Source organism: Pelophylax lessonae (genome assembly GCF_965119305.1).
Source record: "Pelophylax lessonae genome assembly, chromosome: 6".
Classification (NCBI taxonomy): Eukaryota; Metazoa; Chordata; class Amphibia; order Anura; family Ranidae; genus Pelophylax; species Pelophylax lessonae.
The window spans coordinates 26,545,034-26,564,289 of record NC_138773.1 but is presented as its reverse complement, the minus strand read 5'-3'; the positions used below and the strand labels follow the sequence as shown (position 1 = coordinate 26,564,289).

At 47.7% G+C, this 19,256-nt stretch overlaps 1 protein-coding gene across 4 annotated transcripts in view; it reads right to left on the bottom strand.

Moving 5' to 3' along the window:
* Positions 1–5,633: 5,633 nt before the first annotated feature.
* Positions 5,634–19,256, bottom strand: part of BCKDK (branched chain keto acid dehydrogenase kinase) — a 62,646-nt gene continuing 49,023 nt past the window's right edge. For all 4 annotated transcript variants that reach the window (XM_082260792.1, XM_082260791.1, XM_082260793.1 and 1 more), the window contains 10 exons: positions 18,819–18,887; positions 15,218–15,328; positions 13,900–13,947; positions 13,688–13,807; positions 10,777–10,875; positions 10,089–10,162; positions 8,420–8,548; positions 8,254–8,343; positions 6,852–7,013; positions 5,634–5,868 (listed from right to left, as the gene is read on the bottom strand). In XM_082260792.1, coding sequence (XP_082116918.1) covers positions 5,724–5,868; positions 6,852–7,013; positions 8,254–8,343; positions 8,420–8,548; positions 10,089–10,162; positions 10,777–10,875; positions 13,688–13,807; positions 13,900–13,947; positions 15,218–15,328; positions 18,819–18,887 — 1,047 coding nt within the window. In that variant the 3' untranslated portion in view covers positions 5,634–5,723. The remainder of the gene's footprint in view (positions 5,869–6,851; positions 7,014–8,253; positions 8,344–8,419; positions 8,549–10,088; positions 10,163–10,776; positions 10,876–13,687; positions 13,808–13,899; positions 13,948–15,217; positions 15,329–18,818; positions 18,888–19,256) is intronic.

Here is a 19,256-nt window from a genome sequence, read left to right as displayed (position 1 = left end):
CGACTGTGTTGATGGGGGGAGTCGAGCAATTTTAATTCCTTCCACCCACCCATGGTGAAAGGAAAAAAAACTGCATAATCTTTGGGGTGCTTTACTGATGATCTCCTTTTGAAATGATCTTCAGTGCAGGGTGTCACCCCCCCTCCCCCTCCCCAGTATCCCCAAGACAATAAGACAAAGCAGAATGCACCCCCTGGTGGTTTTATGCCCGATTCAGACAATTTTATTAATGAACAAAAAGAAAAAAAAAAACAAAATATACACCGAAAAATCAAAAACTCTCCACAGGCACAGTCACTGGAGGGTGGGGGAAGGGCACGAATGGCATCTGTGAGCAGGCAAGTGCTTTATTCTCATACACAAATCTTCTGGCCAGGTCCGACTTATTGCAAGTCTCCTGTCAGCTCTCTCTGTCACACATTAACCCGCTGGTTGAGGGGGCGGGGGGTGACGAATCAGGTGGCACAAAACATTTATTTCAGCAGAGCCACGTTAACCATTCGCCTCGTGTGCATCATTCTCAGCTACGACCTACTTAATAAGAAAAGATCTGCTACTTATTATTATGTTCAACTTATGGGTCATACTAACATTCGTTCATGGAATGCCACCATGGCCAAGAACGCAGGAGGCTACACAGCGTCATACGCCGCTGGCCAATCAGAATTAAAATCTGCCTGTGTGGCTTCTCATTATCTTCCTACCTCAGCTATGAGACTGAAACGTACTTTAGTCACATCTGGAAATAGGTGCAAGTTATCTTTGTACAGCTGCAACCTGAATGGAAGAAAAAAAAAATGACCCGCTGTGATTTCATCATGTAATAAATTATAGGTTAACAATCTGTTTATCAGTAGGTCTGGGCCCGTGTCTCACTGTATTCTGTTTTCTTAAGCAAATTATTTTTAGTGACTCGGTTGCAAAGTTTTATACATTGAGATCCTGTCAGTAAGAACACTTCCTGTTCCAAGCTGACAACACTAAGCTCCTGCCCTTTGCAATAAGCAGCAACGTTGTCAGGCAGCCACACACACTCCTTCACATAGTTTTTGGGAGCTCTGCCCATGACTCCTGCAGACAACTTAAGGGTCTTTTCACACGGGCGATCCGATCCACCCATCAGTTTTTCAGGCGGACCTGATTGGATCCTCCATGCCTCCCTATGGGGCAGCGGATGTCAGCGGTGACATTTCCACTGACACCCGCTGCTCTTCGATCCGGTCTGTGAAATCCGGACAGATGGAAACCCTATTTTCCATCCGTCTGGAGGATGGGATCGGATGAGAACGGACAGGCGGTCCGTTCTCATCTGATTCCCCCATAGGAGACAGCGGAGATCTGACAGCTCCGCCTGTGCACACAGAGCAGAGACAGAGCTGCCATCCACCTGCTCAGCGAGGATCGGCGGATCGATCCCCCGCTGAGCAGAACGGACCTCGTCGGATGGCGCACCATGTGAAAGGACCCTAAAGTGGATGTAGAGGCAGATTTTTTTTTTATCTTCATGCATTCTTTGCATGAAGATACAAACCTTCTCTGTGCAGCAGCAGCCCCCCCCCCCCAATACTTACTTACCTAAGCCCCATCTCTGTCCAGTTATGTCCACAAGTGCCTCAGCCGTCAGGGACTCCCCCTCCTGATTGGCTGAAATACAGCAGCGCCATTGGCTCCCGCTGCTGTCAAAGTCAGTCAGCCAGCCAATCAGGAGAGAGAGATGAGGCGGGGCCAAATGGCAGCTCCCTGTCTGAATGGACACACTAAGCTGCAGCTCTGCTCGGGTGCCCCCATAGCAAGCTGCTTGCTGTGGGGGCATTCGACTGAAGGGAGGGGCTAGCAGCAGCAAAGAGGGATCCACGAAGAGGAGGATCGGGGCTGCGCTGTGCAAAACCACTTCACAGGGCACACACTGCTGTTGTCAAAGTCAGTGAGCCAATGAGGAGGGAGAGAGGGGGCGGGGCCAAACCACTTCTTCGTGTCTGAATGGACACCTAGAGCAGCAGCTCAGCTCAGGTGCCCCCACAGCAAGCTGCCTGCTGTGCGGGCACTACAACAAGGAGGGAGGGGGCCGGGAGCTCCACCCGGAGTCCCGAGAAGGAGGATCTTGACCCCCAGATCTCACATTAAAATCCTGTCCTGCTTATTTCTATTACAAGGAATGTTTACTTAAGAGGAGGAGAGATTTTTCTCAGCCAAGCATACTCTTCTGCATGCAAGCCTAAGCCAAATGGCTTCCAGGAAGTAAATACTACATTAATCATTTGCCCTTACTCAAGATGGCCAAGAACAGAAATGCTAGGGGGATGTTTTTCAAAGTGATTTTCCAACAAAATAAAGCATAGAGACATGGATGGATTGAGGGGGGGATTGCTTTGCACATTAAAAATGTATTAAATAGTGTTTTTGGTTTATGGCGCACAGATGCAGTGAAGATCAGCTTTAACAGGAACAGTTATGAACAGAAAGAACCTGGACCTGTTTCCAGAGACAACTTGCCCTACAGAATTTTTCCTTTCCATAAAACTTGCTCCTACTTTAAAGAGGTTGTAAACCCCCCCCCCCCCCCAAAAAAAAACTGCAAGACAAAGGCATAATGAGCTAGGATGTATCGCATACTAGCTCATTATGAAATGCTTACCTTAGAACGAAGCCCCCGCCGTGCCGCCCGCTCACCAGTGACACGGCCAACATGTTCGGCTGTCCTGCTTCCTGGTTCACATCCTCCGGCCATCTGGCAATCACATCACTCCCGCACATGCATGTGGGAGCCGCCGTTCACGGCACAGGGCTCTGAAGGAACGGCACAGGTGGCCCTTCCTTCAAAGTGCATGCGCCTCATCCGCTGCATTAAAAGTAAATATCTGCTAAAACAGTGCAAGTTTAGGAGATATTTACAGCACCTATAGGTAAGCCTTAATAAAGACTTACCTGTAGGTACAATTTCTAAGAGGGTTTACAACCTCTTTAACTAGGAACTGTGATGCAGAGGAAGCGATATAAACATGCAATGGACGGTATCTGAATAAATGTCACATGAGAACAACAATTCTACATGGAAACCATTTAATTATAGAGAATGACGCCTTATAATAAACTGATTGTCATAGTGAGGTGGAAGATCAACAGGAAAAATGTCCACAAAGTGATGGGATAGATCAAGTCACAAAGGAAAACTCCCAATGAGGATAACAGATTTGGGGTTATTTACTAAAACTGGAGAGTGAAAAATCTGGTGCAGTTCTGCAAAGAAACCAATCAGCTTCCAGGTTTTATTGTCAAAGCTTAATTGAAAAAGCTGAAGTTAGAAGCCGATTGGCTACAGCTGCACCAGATTCTGAGTGCACCAGTTTTAGCAAATCTATCCCAATGAGTCTCCTCCCACTTCAATGTTGGAGGAGACATTGATTAAAGCAGTTACATGACTCCGGAGGAACAGAAACCAGAATGTGGCGCATCACTTCCCCCCTGAAACACTATGGGAACCCCACACTCTGGTCTTAGAAGGCGAGTAGGGTAGTGACTCCAGGTCATGGCGATTCAAAATCCCCTTTAGAGCGTCTTCAAGGAACGACTGCACCTTTCGCCAGGTATCTGCATTAATCCCTGCAGGTCAGACACATGGGAGTCTCTGTCAATATACTGCTGGCTAAGAACAATAATGGTACACAGACAGTAGCTGGACTCCCTCGGGGTGGTGCACAGACAGTAGCTGGACTCCCTCGGGGTGGTACACAGGCAGTAGCTGGACTCCCTCGGGTGTTACACAGGCAGTAGCTGGACTCCCTCGGGGTGGTACACAGGCAGTAGCTGGACTCCCTCGGGGTGGTACACAGGCAGTAGCTGGACTCCCTCGGGGTGGTACACAGGCAGTAGCTGGACTCCCTCGGGGTGGTACACAGGCAGTAGCTGGACTCCCTCGGGGTGGTACACAGGCAGTAGCTGGACTCCCTCGGGGTGGTACACAGGCAGGAGCTGGACTCCCTCGGGGTGGTACACAGGCAGGAGCTGGACTCCCTCGGGGTGGTACACAGGCAGGAGCTGGACTCCCTCGGGGTGGTACACAGGCAGGAGCTGGACTCCCTCGGGGTGGTACACAGGCAGGAGCTGGACTCCCTCGGGGTGGTACACAGGCAGGAGCTGGACTCCCTCAGGGTGGTACACAGACAGGAGCTGGACACCCTCAGGGTGGTACACAGACAGGAGCTGGACTCCCTCGGGGTGGTACACAGACCGTAGGTGGACTCCCTTGGGGTGGTACACAGACCGTAGGTGGACTCCCTTGGGGTGGTACACAGACCGTAGGTGGACTCCCTCGGGTGGTACACAGACCGTAGGTGGACACCCTCGGGGTGGTACACAGACCGTAGGTGGACACCCTCGGGGTGGTACACAGACCGTAGCTGGACTCCCTCGAGGTGGTACACAGACCATAGCTGGACTCCCTCGGGGTGGTACACAGACCGTAGCTGGACTCCCTCGGGGTGGTACACAGACCGTAGCTGGACTCCCTCGGGGTAGGTGGCCAGAGTCCTGAGGTGCCCAGCAGATAACATTTGGTATCAAACGAACAAGCACCAGAATATTGCACAAGTATGAAATCTCACGCTGTGATATTTGGAACACAAGCTCTTCTATAGCGTTACAGCTCAGGACACGTGGTGGAACATAAGGCTGAAAAGTACACAAAGAGGACTTGCTGAATATGAATAACAAGAAAGGAGGGGGAGGGGACGGCCACAAAGTTCGGCTTACAATTTCCATCAGGAAACTAGTAAAATAGACTTATCACTGAATAAATCCTTACACCTTCACCTCCTTGCTGAGCACAGAGATTCCATTCTGCGCCCAACCAAAATCATGGAGTCCACAGCATCTCCGTAAGTCTCACCATGACTGTCTCTAAAGAAAGGTCAGAAATCCTGGAGGCCAGAAGCCTTAAGTGCTATAAGTTGGTTGATGACCGTGGGTACTTCTTCTCCAGACACACGGCACCTTGGGGAATTCAGAGGGATTGTTTGATTCCAATTGTAAAATAAAAAAGGAAATCAGGACAGTGGGATCATCTTCTTGAGAACATCGACATGCATGGACCCAGGATTGGGCATCCTTTGTTGGGATCCTCCAAAGAAAATCCAAAAATTACCTGAAAATTAGTCAAATCCCGAAACAGGAACGTCATTTTCGGTAAGAAGTTCTAAATACTGGTAATCAGCTTATATGTTGAATACTGGCACGGAACGGTCCACAAACAGACCACAGATCTCATCTCATTACGAATCTCAATAATCCATCTTTAATCTCATTCATTGGAATCCCAAAGAGCGGCAAGTTACTGCATACAAAACCGGACGTCTTCTTTGTAGAGGAATTTACGGTAATTGGAATAGAAGAGCTCATCCTGAAACTGGGTCCCAGGAAAGCTTATAAACAAATGTTTGGAGAGCAAAGAATCGGGGGCCACATTGGCTCCTAAGGACAAAAAAAAAAAAAAGAAAGGGGTCCACATGGGTTCCTGTAGAAGGCAAATTCAGGATCGCAGTTGGCTCCTGAAAACAAATAATTGGGGTCCACATTGACTATTGTTGAAGACAAGCAGACCAAAGTGTAGAAGGAAACAATCCCATGAGCCAGTGGAATGGCGGTGGTGGTGGTGGGGGGTGGGGAACACAGGGCAATGTAGGCAATCATCTGTGGTCAGAAGCTGTAGGGACTCCCGGCTGTCCTCCTTAGATGCGGAAGCTCTCCTCCTTTCCGTCAATGTGTTTGATGCGAAGGTACACATCTGTCCCGATGCCTTGAAGAGACTGGATGCAGAGGGAACCGCCCAGGTACTCGGCATATGCCCGGGAGGTTGGCAGGCCAAAGCCAAAGCTACATAAAAAAAAAATAATAATAACAATGATTAAAAAACCCTCACAATATCCTTTTACATGACAACCATAGCAGGAGATTAATGCTGAATGTCAAACACCTAAATAAAATTATTAGTGGTTCTAAAGAGTAATTTGTTTGCCTTAATGTATGCTGCACAAAAACACACTTTGCACTACCTGTTTTCTCCCCCTCCCCCCTTCCCTTCTGTAACACTTGTCTGGGTCCTTCATCCATCCAACACAGTACCTGGCAGAAGGTCTTTGCTCCCTTCTTCCTCAAACAAAGCCAGTCAGCAGAAAGTAGGGGGCAAGGGTTCAAGGTGAGCGATGTGTGTCTATAGGCACACACAGGCCGTCGCGGGAACAAGCCCGCGTGTCTGCCGCATAGCAAGAGGCTTGTTTTGGGGACAGACATAGGAGAGGAAGAGTCAAGATTGCCGACAGGGGGATCCCTGAGGAGGAGGTTTGGGGGCCACTCTGAAATACTATTGCACAGAGCTGGTAACTATAAACTGGTCTATTATTATAATTAAAGAAAAAACATGACCTCTATCAACACTAGCGCTCATTCTGGAATATAATGCCAGAGAATGAGCCGATATAACTACATGGGTGCTTACTGACACACCTTTCTTTGCAAATTTCCTTTAAAAGGATAAAATCTTTTAAAATAAATAAATAAATGTACTTTTTTTTTTTTGCAGGGAGGCCACCGCAGGAGCGAGAACATGCAGGGGGTGGGGGGGGGGCGCTGCAGGAGCGACAACATGCAGGTGGGCCACCGCAGAAGCGACAACATATTGGATGTTCCACTCTTAAAATGGGTGGGACATGTAACATGTTCCCAAAGGTGAACTTTTTCTTTAATATAGTGGATCTATGTAATAAGTGTTAATTTAGCACAGACATATGTATCAAAAAGAAGAGTAAACCCCATCATACGACAATAGACAGATTTCAGATGATAAACCCCCCCCTTACCCGTGCATAGGCCCAGACTGCCCGCTGTTCACCATGTCCACCATATTTCCAAAGATGGGATTGATGCGGGGGTCCTGAGCACTGGCCTCTGCCGTGGTGAAATGATAATCCGTCACTCTCTCCAGGTGATCGTGGGGGATTCCACCTCCTCGGTCAGATATCCTATGGAGAAAAGAAACGTATGACTGCAATAAAATGTGCTGTGACTTTGTCTGGAACAATATCTGGACTTTTTTTCAACATTTTGTATTTTTTTTATTGACGTTCTTTATGGCTCTGAGTGGTGAGAGAATCACATGTTCACATTTGTTTGGGGAAAAGGAAAGCACATATTTCCTTTGGTGGCACATTTATAATTTTTGTGTATATTTTCTGCATGATGTAAGTGGAAGCATTATTATGGGGAAGTAAGAGTGCAGTTAATAATTTATTATATATTTGCCATATTTAGTCTCATAACGAGCAACTCTCAACAGAACACACAATATAAAAACACTTTAAAAGTATTTTTTGACTTTCACAAAAATATTGAAGTTCTTTTACACAGGGCACCTATCGTCCTATATGCTCAGGTGTAGGCTTTTATAGACCTACTATCTAATCTAATAACATTTTGCAAAAAATGTATATTTCTCCTTCACGAATGGGCGCTGATGAGGCTGCACCGATGGGCGCTGATGAGGCTGCACCCATGGGCCCTGATGGGGCTGCACCCATGGGCCCTGATGGGGCTGCACCCATGGGCCCTGATGGGGCTGCACCCATGGGCCCTGATGGGGCTGCACCCATGGGCCCTGATGGGGCTGCACCCATGGGCGCAGATGGGGGCTGCACCCATGGGCGCAGATGGGGGCTGCACCCATGGGCGCAGATGGGGGCTGCACCGATGGGCGCAGATGGGGGCTGCACCGATGGGCGCAGATGGGGGCTGCACCGATGGGCGCAGATGGGGGCTGCACCGATGGGCGCAGATGGGGGCTGCACCGAGTTTTAGGGCACTTCTGATCAGTGAAAATGTGCCCTGTCAGAATTGCTGGTTACTGGCTCTCCTTTCCTCACGCTGTGACAGCACGTGAGGAATGGAAAGCCGATAACCGGCAAGTTAGTTTACATGTAATAAGCGGTGACTGGACACAGCTGATCACATGGTAAAGGGCCGCTGTGATTGGCCCTTCACCCGGATCACTTAGTGCGGTAGGTGCATGTCCCGGGGGTGGCATGGTTTTGGGGGGACATCCATGGGTGCCCTCCCAGAACTGGACAACCGAGTAGCAATCGTTTGGCTATAGCGCAGTCGGGAAGTAGTTAAGGTAGACCTATAGGCAAAGAACACATTTGCAAATGAAGCTCTGATACGCAAGGTATTTAGTGCAGAACAGATCAATTAGAAGCGCCTTCCTACCGGATGATCAGATCGATGTCATTGTTGGCGATGGTAATGGTAATCTCGGGAACATTGTAGGGTGTGTCGAGGTGACTCTCCATGGTGGCCCTAAAGGGACAGAAAAAGAAAACTGAGCTCTTGTTCTTTCTGGCCTTTGTTGGCTTACAGCTCACATTAGACATACCTCATGGCGTTCTTCAACAGCTCTGGAAGAATGTAATCCAGTGGCATTGGGATGAAAGGGAAACGAGCTGCCACATGACCGTTAATTCGAACCCGAGGGGCGTTCCCATACTTGTGTTCACACAAACGCCTAAAAAAGGAAGTATAATGTCTTTGATGAAACCAAGAATTCATGAAATAAGAGTGTGAGCTTCAAGAGCAGCAGACACAAAATGAACACATGCATATGATCTCATCCCCCATACAAGCTCACACGCTGATGACTGCTGTCTGCATGACTCACATCTCTCCATAGCCTGCAATGTCTTACTGCAGCCCAGTCCTTCCCTCCCCAGGACTGTACAGAAACGGCGTAGTTTAATGTCCTGATCAGCATATTCACTCAAAGTCAGTCATTAGGTAAAGCACGTATGAGAAGGACAGCTCTGGAACTTGTATGTTTCAAAATAAGTCAGCAATAAAGCTTCCACATACAGTATATGGCTAAAAGCATGTGGACCCCCCCATTAAATGATGGAGGTCAGGTACTTGAAGAGATTGGTACTGTTAAATCTACATCATACAAAGACATTGTAGACAATTGTGCTCTTTCAACCTTGTGGTACCAGTTTGGTGAAGACCCTTTTCTGTTCCACCATGACTGTGCCCGAGTACAAAGCCAACTCAATAAAGACATGGTGTGACCAGTTTGGTGTGGAGGAACATGACTGTCCTGCTCAGAGCCCTGACCTCAACCCCACTGAACACCTTTGGAATGAAATGCATATTGTGATCCAGGCCTTCTATATAAATGGCACAAATTCCCATTCAGACACTCCAAAATCCTGTAGAAAGTCTTCCCAGAAAAGCAGCGGATGGTGTAGCCACAACTCTATATCAATGGCTTTGGTTTCAGAATGTAATGACCAACAACCTCAAATAGTAGTGATGGTCAGACGTCCATAGACTTTTGCCCCAATAGTGTAAAGTCTTCGAGTAACTTACATATCAGCATTTGTTATTATAGTTAGAGATCTCACCAGAATATTTTCCTCCTTTATTCTATAAAGATATCACCACCCTCAAGCCCCTTTACAAGGCCGCCGCGCAGCCCTCGGCCCCCTATACAAGGCCGCCACGCAGCCCTCGGCCCCTATACAAGGCCGCTGCGCAGCCCTCGGCCCCCATACAAGGCCGCTGCGCAGCCCTCGGCCCCCATACAAGGCCGCCGCGCAGCCCTCGGCCCCCATACAAGGCCGCCGCGCAGCCCTCGGCCCCCATACAGGGCCGCAGCACAGCCCTCGGCCCCCATACAGGGCCGCCACGCAGCCTTTGGCTCCCATACAGGGCCGCAGCGCAGCCTTCGGCCCCCATACAGGGCCGCCGCGCAGCCCTCGGCCCCCATACAGTGCCGCCGCACAGCCCTCGGCCCCCATACAGTGCCGCCGCACAGCCCTCGGCCCCCATACAAGGCCACCACACAGCCCTCGGCCCCCGACAACCATCGCCCTCAGCCCCTACAAGGCTACCCCCGCCACCCGACCTCAACTCCTAAAAAATGAACCACCAAGCTCAATCCTTAAAAGAGCACCACAACCCTACAACCCCTACATTTGCCCCCCACACTCCCATTGTATGACTCATGTGATCTGGAGGCAAGGAAATCCTGACAGTGGAATAACTGTATTTACCTGGCAAAATCCACCCACTTCTCGATTATCTTCTTGGGGGACAGACGGGTACAGATGATCCCCACAAAATCTGCCTAGAGAAAAAAAAAAAACAGAAACAATGTGAATGTCAGAGTCAGCAGAATATTATGGGATGAATACATAACAGGAGGCAAATTCAAAAACCTGATGGTAAGGGGCCGATTAATAATCCTGCCATTTAGGGGCCGATTAATAATCCTGATGGTTAGGGGTCGATTAATAATCCTGATGGTTAGGGGTCGATTAATAAACCTGACGGTAAAGAGCTGATTAATAATTCTGACATTTATGGGCTGATTAATAATTCTGATGGTTAGGGGTCGATTAATAATCCTAAAGGTTAGGGGTCGATTAATAAACCTGACGGTAAGGGGCTGATTAATAAATATTGAAGCATGGTCTTACTGATGCTTTCCAAAGAAAAAATATTGGGCAGGTTTATAAAAGCACAGCGAAGCCCCATTCTTTTCTATAACTGGGGAGCAAGGGTGCAGGAAGGACAACCTAGTCACAATTTAAACAGTATTAGGAGCACCACACATATAGGCCAAAGAGTCCTTGACAGTATTGTGTTGATTTTTAGTAGAATAAAGAAGCCAACGTGTCAAGGAAGAACAGAGACCAAGATGGCCGATTACTACAGGCGAGGATGAGAAGACATGATTACCCGGTCCTCATGCAGAGACAGGTGGTGCGTTGCCAGCATCCGGATTCCCAGGCGGGATGTTAATGTTTTATCCAAGAAGAATCGAATCACCTTCTCGTCCTGAGAGGGGAGGAAACGGCTGGATTATTTGAGATCACAGCAAGCTTTATGGTCACAAGACTCTCCGCACACCCCCCAATAAATCATTTCCAGATTAACTGAACTTGGCTAGAGAGCGATTCCAGGCAAGAGAGCAATCAGAGTTACCAATGCTCATCCAACACACACTACAACTGTGCTACCCACGTCACTCGAAAAGTACAAAATCTCCTGCATGGCAGTCTTGGCATAGGGTCACACTAATGCGGAGCGGGAAACGCCGCAATCCGTGCGTGTTTCCTGCACCACATTTCAATCGCACTGCCCTTGCGATCCGCTGTGGGTGTCCGTACAAAGTTGACACCCCAAACACAGGTCGTACCAGATCACATGGTACAAAATGACCATGTGATACAGTTGCAGTGCAGCTCCAAAAAAAAAAAAAAAAAGGTATGTGCACGTCTTTGGCGCAATGCAGTGTGATTTGAGCCCATTCAAATTGAATGAATCACATATGAATTGCACATTAATGCGGTGCGGTCCCTGTGTGATTCACATGTGGTTCATATTGTGACCTGAGGCTAAGCCCCTTTTGCCCAAATTGAAGCCCTTTGGCACATTTTGTGCAGCCCTCTGGGCCACTAGAAACCCTATTTTGTTTCCTTATTGCTCTGTTATAGCAGCAATCCCTAGCAGTCTCATGTGATGGGTTTGTAGTCTCATGATCCAAGCTCCTGACTCTAAACACTTTTATAGCCATCTTTGAAGCCTCTTACCTTCCTCGTCTGCACTCTCTGGCAATCTCTTGTAGCAAGCCTGTAGTCTCGGATCATCTCTTGTAGCATGTCCACAGACTCAGATTTTGTTTACTTGTATCATCCCAAGTCTTTGGCTATATCCTGTTGTATGTCAGTTGTCCCTGAATCTTACAGAATGTATGGCCCTATGCTGATGCCAGGGGCTGCACCTGAGCCGGCGCCCCCCCCCCCCCCAATATCATGAAAGTTGACCACCACTTGTCTAAAAAAGGAAAAAAAAACAATTGCTGTGCGATGCACATCTTCCTTCACCTTTCCTGACTGAGCTGTAGCTCGTCCAATCCTTTTTTCCTTTGTGTCTCACTCACTCCCCCTACCAGACACTGCAGTTCAAAGTGGGAGGGGTTCATTTACAGAAAGCTGTGGGTGTGACTAGGTGTGTGGCCAGGTACTGATTGACAAGCTACAGTCTTATGAATCAGCAGTGACAACGCCGATAGCCATTTCCCCTGTAACATCTCCTCCCACTGTAGTGCAAGCAAATGATGGGGGCAACTATGCTCTGAATTCAGGAGCAGTGCAGCACCATTGCCACTTCATAACCGGAATCTAGTTTAGATGGACTTCACTTGCAGGATCTACAGCTGTTTTGTGGGACTTTGCAGGAGGACTCAGAAAAAACTAAGTGAAGATGGACCCAATTCATCCGCAAATTATTATTATTTTATAAATGGGAGGTCACCATTCTACTTTCATTTATATTCTGTACACTTTACTGAAGCCAGAAAGCAACTCATGTTTTCTAGGAGTTCAGAGAGAGAGGTTAAAAGGCCTACCGCTCTTATAACACATGATGGGTGTTTAGTAGCAGCTTAAATATTCAAGTCCAGTTTAATGCTGAACTTCAGCAGAAAAGATAAAGGAAAATTAGGGAATACAATAAAATTAAGTTCAGCGAAGTGTACGATACCTCCTGGGTTTAGCTCTATTTTTTTTTATATCTGACAACTTCATAGTACTCGTGAGAGACTGCTATCGCTGATTTTTCTGAGCTCTGCCTGAGAGAGACAGAGACAGAGAGAGAGAGAGAGAGAGAGAGAGAGAGAGAGGGAATCACTGCAGGGGTTATGCCCACCCCTCCTCCTGCACAGTCACAGAAGCCTGTGCATTAAGTGAACGCATTCACAAAATACAAAGGCTTCTCTGAATGGGCAGCAAAAGGGAGGGACGAGCATAGATGCTCTGTTTGCCTTTCTCCTCTCTGTGTGCCAGTTCACATATCTGTGATGACAGAAATCACATGTGATTCGGAGCGCACTGCTCTGCAAATCACATGCAATGTAAATTCAGCCATACAGATTTTATGGCTGAATTCGCATCGCATTCAGACACAACTCACACAGGACCCTTTTTTGGGTCCGCACCAGAATCACATCGCATGGGTGTTCACACCTATGCGACCTGATTCATGTCCGAACTGTCAGTTCGTACTGTGATATGTGAACTGATCTGGGGGGCGTTGTTAACTTTGTATTGACACCCCCAGCGATTCGCATATGGCAGTGTGAACTGCCTGCGAGATGAAGCAATGCAGGAACCCGCAGTGGATTTGCAGGGTTCCTGCATTGTATAGGTGTGAACTGGGACTCAGAGCCCCCAGTGTCTCCAGTGTAATTCCCTGCAGAGCAATAAACCCGTCAAATATAAATAATAGAGATAAGCACAGGAGATGTCATGCAGCTCCTTGGACTTACAACAACTCATAGTGCGTCCTCACTTTTTTTACAAAGTTCCTGGAATTCAGCTGTAAAGTGCCCTTGCATACTTAAGGTACTGTTAGAATAGCAGGTGTCTGTTTTTTTCTAAAATGCCTACCAAATGTTTTGTTTTACGGCCCTGTGTGGCCATTTTTGCGGCAAATGTTGCCACTTTGTTATGTCAAATACAAACTTTAATAAAAAGAATGTCCAGAAAAATAAATAAAAAATGACCCCAGCATGGAATTATTAGACAATGATGTGGGCTGCGCCACTGCAAAAAATCAAAGCAAATTAAAATTTTTCTCTCCACATTACCTGGATGTGCTTGCGGCTTTCTCTCATCCCCTCGGCCAGCTGGGTCACTACATCCTTATGGTCATCGAGGAGCTGCCGGAGCAGTTTGCAGTACTGGCTCTCCACCTCGTGGTCTGTGATCTGTGTGGGAAGAGACACGGGTAACCTCTGTCTGCAGAGACTACACACCGGAAACATTTGTATGGGAGGAAGAGACAGAAGGTGCCACTCACCGGCGGGAACTCGCTCAGCTTCTGGAAGGCACGAATGTATAGCTCATGCTGCAGGCAACAGAGAAAGATCAATCAGGTCATTAAAGCTGAACCCCAACTTTCCATTCAGTCTTGCACAGTTGTACCAGCTTCTCCTCTGTATTGAAATGGCTTACTCTGATTTCACTGCACACTGTGAGCTTCTCAAATTGATTTTTTTAATTTTTTTCCAATTGGGTGGTAGAGTTTCAAATCAGTTTTTTATTTCATTGAGTGTTCAGCTTCTCAAATCGTGCATTAGAAGCTTCAGTGAGTCAGATAGACTCATTTCCTGGCTGGAGGACATCCAGCAATCATATAGCCATTCGTTCTTTGCCATGAATTGCCATGTTGAACATCCAGTGACCAGCAAGAGTGAGAGCGATAACACCAAATTTAACACACCTGCTTCCCCATTCATACCGGAGACCTTGTAAAACGAATGAGTCACATGACACCGGGGAGGGAAAATGGCGTATTGGGCCCAATTTGGACATTTTCACTTAGGGGTGTACTCACTTTTGTTGACAGTGGTTTAGACATTAATGGCTGTGTGTTGAGTTATTTTGAGGGGACAGAAAATTTACACTGTTATACAAGCTGTACACTCACTACTTTACATTGTAGCAAAGTGTCATTTCTTCAGTGTTGTCACATGAAAAGACATAATAAAATATTTACAAAAATGTGAGGGGTGTACTTACTTTTGTGAGAGACTGTATTTCATTTTTACACATTAGGATTGCATATACCAATGAATTTCATTGGTATAAGCAATCATTTTTACTGAATGAAACTGGTTCATTCAGTGTCTTTAGCTGCGATTAGCTGTGATTGGTCAAAGCTAATCACGTGATATGGATGGGCTGTGATTGGCCTGTCTGTACCATGTGTTCACTGTAACCAATCACAGCTAGCAACACAATTGTATGCAATGGATGACATGAAAGGAAGACATGATTTACAATTGTCATGTGATCTGCAGTGATTGGTCACAGCGATCACATGACACTGGCAGCGGGCCGGTGCAGTGATCAGTCAAGCAGCTGTGTCTGGTGAACACAGCCGGTGAGAGATAGCGTCCAAGAGGCGTGTTCTTCGCGGACGTCAAATTACGTCCTCCCAGAACAACATTGCTCCCGTCCGGTCGTCATTTTACTATAGGCAGGGAGGGAAAGTGTAAGGAGAAGGTAGGCTCCTTTTGGTTTTAGTTTTTAAAAGTAAAAAATGTGTCAATATAACCTAAGGAGAGTTTTCAAATACCAGCAGTGGCTGAAGTTTGAGTATGCAAATTACTCACCACATGTAGGATGGTGGGGTTGCAGCCGATGATGAAGGGCAAACTGCGAAATCCTTTAATTCTGTGAGCAATGCGGACAGGAAGCTCCTTGTGCAAGTATCTTGCACTTTTCTACAAAGAAAAAGAAAAAAATATGAACACAATCAGAAAAATTCGGAGGAATGACAACACAGGAAATACAGAGCCTCCATATTGTCTAGACACCAATTTGTTGGTTTAGTGCGTCTTTGTTAAAGTGGACCTGAACTAGGGATAGACCGATATGGTTTTTTCAGGGCCGATACTGATATTTTGGTCACAACGTATCGATATCTGCCGATATTTTGTACATTTAAAGTTTTGAAAAATAAAGGCAATTTTTGACACAAATCTGGTACTAAACATGTTAATTTTTGTTTAATGCTTAATGGCTGGCTTGCTGGCACCCCATGGTGGATGGCTGGCACCCTGTGGTGGGTGGCTGGCAGGCGCAGGGGCTGTGGCTGGCAGGCTGGTACAGGGCCTGTGGGCGGCTGGCTGGTACAGTGCCTGTGGGTGGCTGGCTGTCTGGCACCCTGTGGTGGGTGGCTGGCTGGCACAGAGGCTGTGGGTGGCTAATTGGTACAGGGCCTGTGGCTGGCTGGCTGGTACAGAGCCTGTGGGTGGCTGGCTGCCTGGTACAGAGCCTGTGGGTGGCTGGCTGGCTGGTACAGAGCCTGTGGGTGGCTGGCTGGCTGGTACAGAGCCTGTGGGTGGCTGGCTGGCTGGTACAGACCCTGTGGGTGGCTGGCTGGCTGGTACAGACCCTGTGGGTGGCTGGCTGGCTGGTACAGAGCCTGTGGGTGGCTGGCTGGCTGGTACAGAGCCTGTGGGTGGCTGGCTGGCTGGTACAGAGCCTGTGGGTGGCTGGCTGGCTGGTACAGAGCCTGTGGGTGGCTGGCTGGCTGGTACAGAGCCTGTGGGTGGCTGGCTGGCTGGTACAGAGCCTGTGGGTGGCTGGCTGGCTGGTACAGAGCCTTTGGGTGGCTGGCTGGCTGGTACAGAGCCTGTGGGTGGCTGGCTGGCTCCGCTGATACAGAGCCTGTGGGTGGCTGCCTGGTTCCGCTGTTACAGTGCCTGTGGGTGGCTGGCTGGTTCAGCTGGTACAGTGTCTGTGGGTGGCTGGCTGGTACAGTGCCTGTGGGTGGTTGGCCGGTACAGTGCCTGTGGGTGGGTGGCTGGCTGGTACAGTGCCTGTGGGTGGGTGGCTGGCTCCGCTGGTACAGGGCCTGTGGGTGGCTGGCTGGTTCCACTGGTACAGTGCCTGTGGGTGGCTGGCTCCGCTGGTACAGTGCCTGTGGGTGGCTGGCTGGCACCGGGCTGCTGTGGGTGGGTGTATGGCTGTGGTACACTCCCGCGAGACTAGTCCTGACTCCAGACGAGGCTGTCCAAGGCGAGGGAGGCGGCCTAAGAAGGCAGAATGACGTCACAAAAATATCGGCAATATCGGCCGATACTGATATATTGGGGAAAGTGCATATCAGCCTTGCCAATAATCGGTCTATCCCTGACCTGAACTCATAGGGAACATCTAGAAATGGCGGATGTCACTTAGCAGCATCCTGAACAATCTACTTTTTTTCTGGAATTGCTCCTAAAAAAAATACAAGCGTACTTCCTGTGCCTGGAGTCTCATAGCTGTATATCTGCAGAGTGAGACCATCTAAGGCACTGCAACCAGCGATTGCTAGCCTCACCAGACCTGGAGTGAGATTTGGTGAGGTCATTACTGTGCTCCTCACTGCTCTCTTTTCTGGAGAGGAAGCTGTACCGGAGGGCCTGCAGTGCAAGGATCTCCCTGCTTCTTTATTTGTTCTGTCATTTGTGCTTCCTCCACCTCTTCCAATGCTTTTTCATCATTACCCCACTAGTCATCAAATCACCAGTAAACAGGGCGGAAGGGGATGTCCAGCTCCTCTGCAGCGATAGCAGCCCACACACAGACGGATGCAGAGCAAGGCATGGTAAGTCAGTAATGGGGTCAAGGTCAGCTATAGGCAATACTGGTGACCTGCCCTGTGTCTGGTCTACCTTTTTTTGGGCACTGCCTCCATAGTGTGAGTCCTCTTTAAAAGTCAGGAACACATGTCTAAGAAGCAGAAAAGTTTCAATTCTTTTATATTCACTGGAATATAATCGTGGAGCTCACGTGTAAAAAAGAGGAACAACTTAATTCCTGATTTCCATAACTAGAATATTACTTGCCTGGGAGCTCCAGGAAACCACTTCCCACTCGCTTCGGGGTCCCTTTAAAAAGTTCAGAACACCTGGGGGGAGGGAAGGATTGATGATCATGTGACCACTGTGAATGGCAGTCAAAGTGGTTACTTGATTAACCGCTTGCCAACCGGCGTAAGTAAATATACTGCGGTGGTCAGCCCCGGCCAGGCAAAGTGACGTATATATACGTCACTAGCCTGTCACTGGCTTGTGAGCCAATAGCGGGCGAGCGCGCGCCCGCTGAGGTGCGCGCCCGCCCCGGCTCGTTCACTAAGGACTTCGTGCGTGTGACCGGCGGACCCGATGTCCGCCAGTCACACTGTGATTGTCGGTAGAGAGGGAGAAAGGCAGGCGGCTAATGTAAACAAAGCCGCCTGTCACTCTCCCCTGTGTAAAAATGGAGATCAGACGGTTCTACTATGTAGGACCATTGATCTCTGTTTTTACAGTAGTAGCCACAGCCAATCACAGTTAGAAGCACGCCCCTAGGGACACACTTAACCCCTCCCTCTCCAATACAGTTAACCCCTTCCCTGCCAGTGTAATTTTTACAGTAACAGTGCATATTTATAGCACTGATTACTGTAGAAATGTCACTGGTAACCCCAAAAGTGTCAAAAATGTCAGTCAAGGGTTCGATCTGTCCGCCGCAATGTCGCAGTCCCGCAAAAAAAAAAAACGCATATCGCCGCCATTACTCGTTAAAAAACAAAAACACCAAAAATGACAAAAATCTTTCCCTTTGTTAGTAAACGCAATAACTTTTGCGCAAACCATACGCTTTTTGCGATTTTTTTTTACCAAACCTATGTAGCATAAAACAAATTGGCCGAAAATGTTAAAAAATTTTGATTTTTACATTTTTTTGGGGGGAATTTCATATAAAAAAATGTGAAAAATATTGTTATTTTTGCAAAATTTACGCTCTTTTTTTGTTTATAGCGCATGATCAAAAAATCGCACAGGTGATCAAATACCACCAAAAGAAAGCTCTGTTTGTGGGAAAAAAAAGGACGTCAAATTCGTTTAAGTACAGCGTCGCACGACTGCGCAATTCTCCATTAAAGTCAAGCAGTAAAAAAAAAAAACCCTGGTCAGGAAGGGGGTAAAATCTTCTGGGGCTTAAGTGGTTAAGGGCCAGTCCCACGGGAGCGAACTCGCAGAACAGAAACATTGGCTGCCCGGTAATGCACATGTGCAGCGTGTAGGAGCTAAAGCACACCCTTTTACTGACGTACATCTGTGTCACAGGTTAAAGATTCAACTTGCAGGAGTGTTAAAGCAGCAGCATAGTCAAGCATTTTTACAACAGATGCCTATGCGATCAACCAATCAGAATTCATCACAATTTGAGGAGACTTACCAGAATGTGACTGCCATCCTGAGAGCGACCCGAGTACAGCATGGTGGTGGGAGTCAGACGCACGGATGGCTAAAATTTAATCAGGAAACAACACAAATCATCAATGCTTCAGGACTATCACACTACCAACCTTTCCATTCCCATTCTCCCATTTATTAACACAGGCAGTACTCAGATGAGTTATCACAGAAGAAAACAGACATGTGGGTGGTATGGATCCATGACTGACAAGCTCAACTACACTACATTACCAAAAGTATTGGGACACCTGCCTTTACATGCATATGAACTTTAATGGCATCCCAGTCTTAGTCTTGTAAAGGCAGGCGTCCCAATATTTTTGGTAATATAGTGTATATCTCTGGCAACCACGAGCTAAAAGGATCATGAGGAACTATAGGATATGTATATTCAAAATAGAGATTATCATCTAATCTA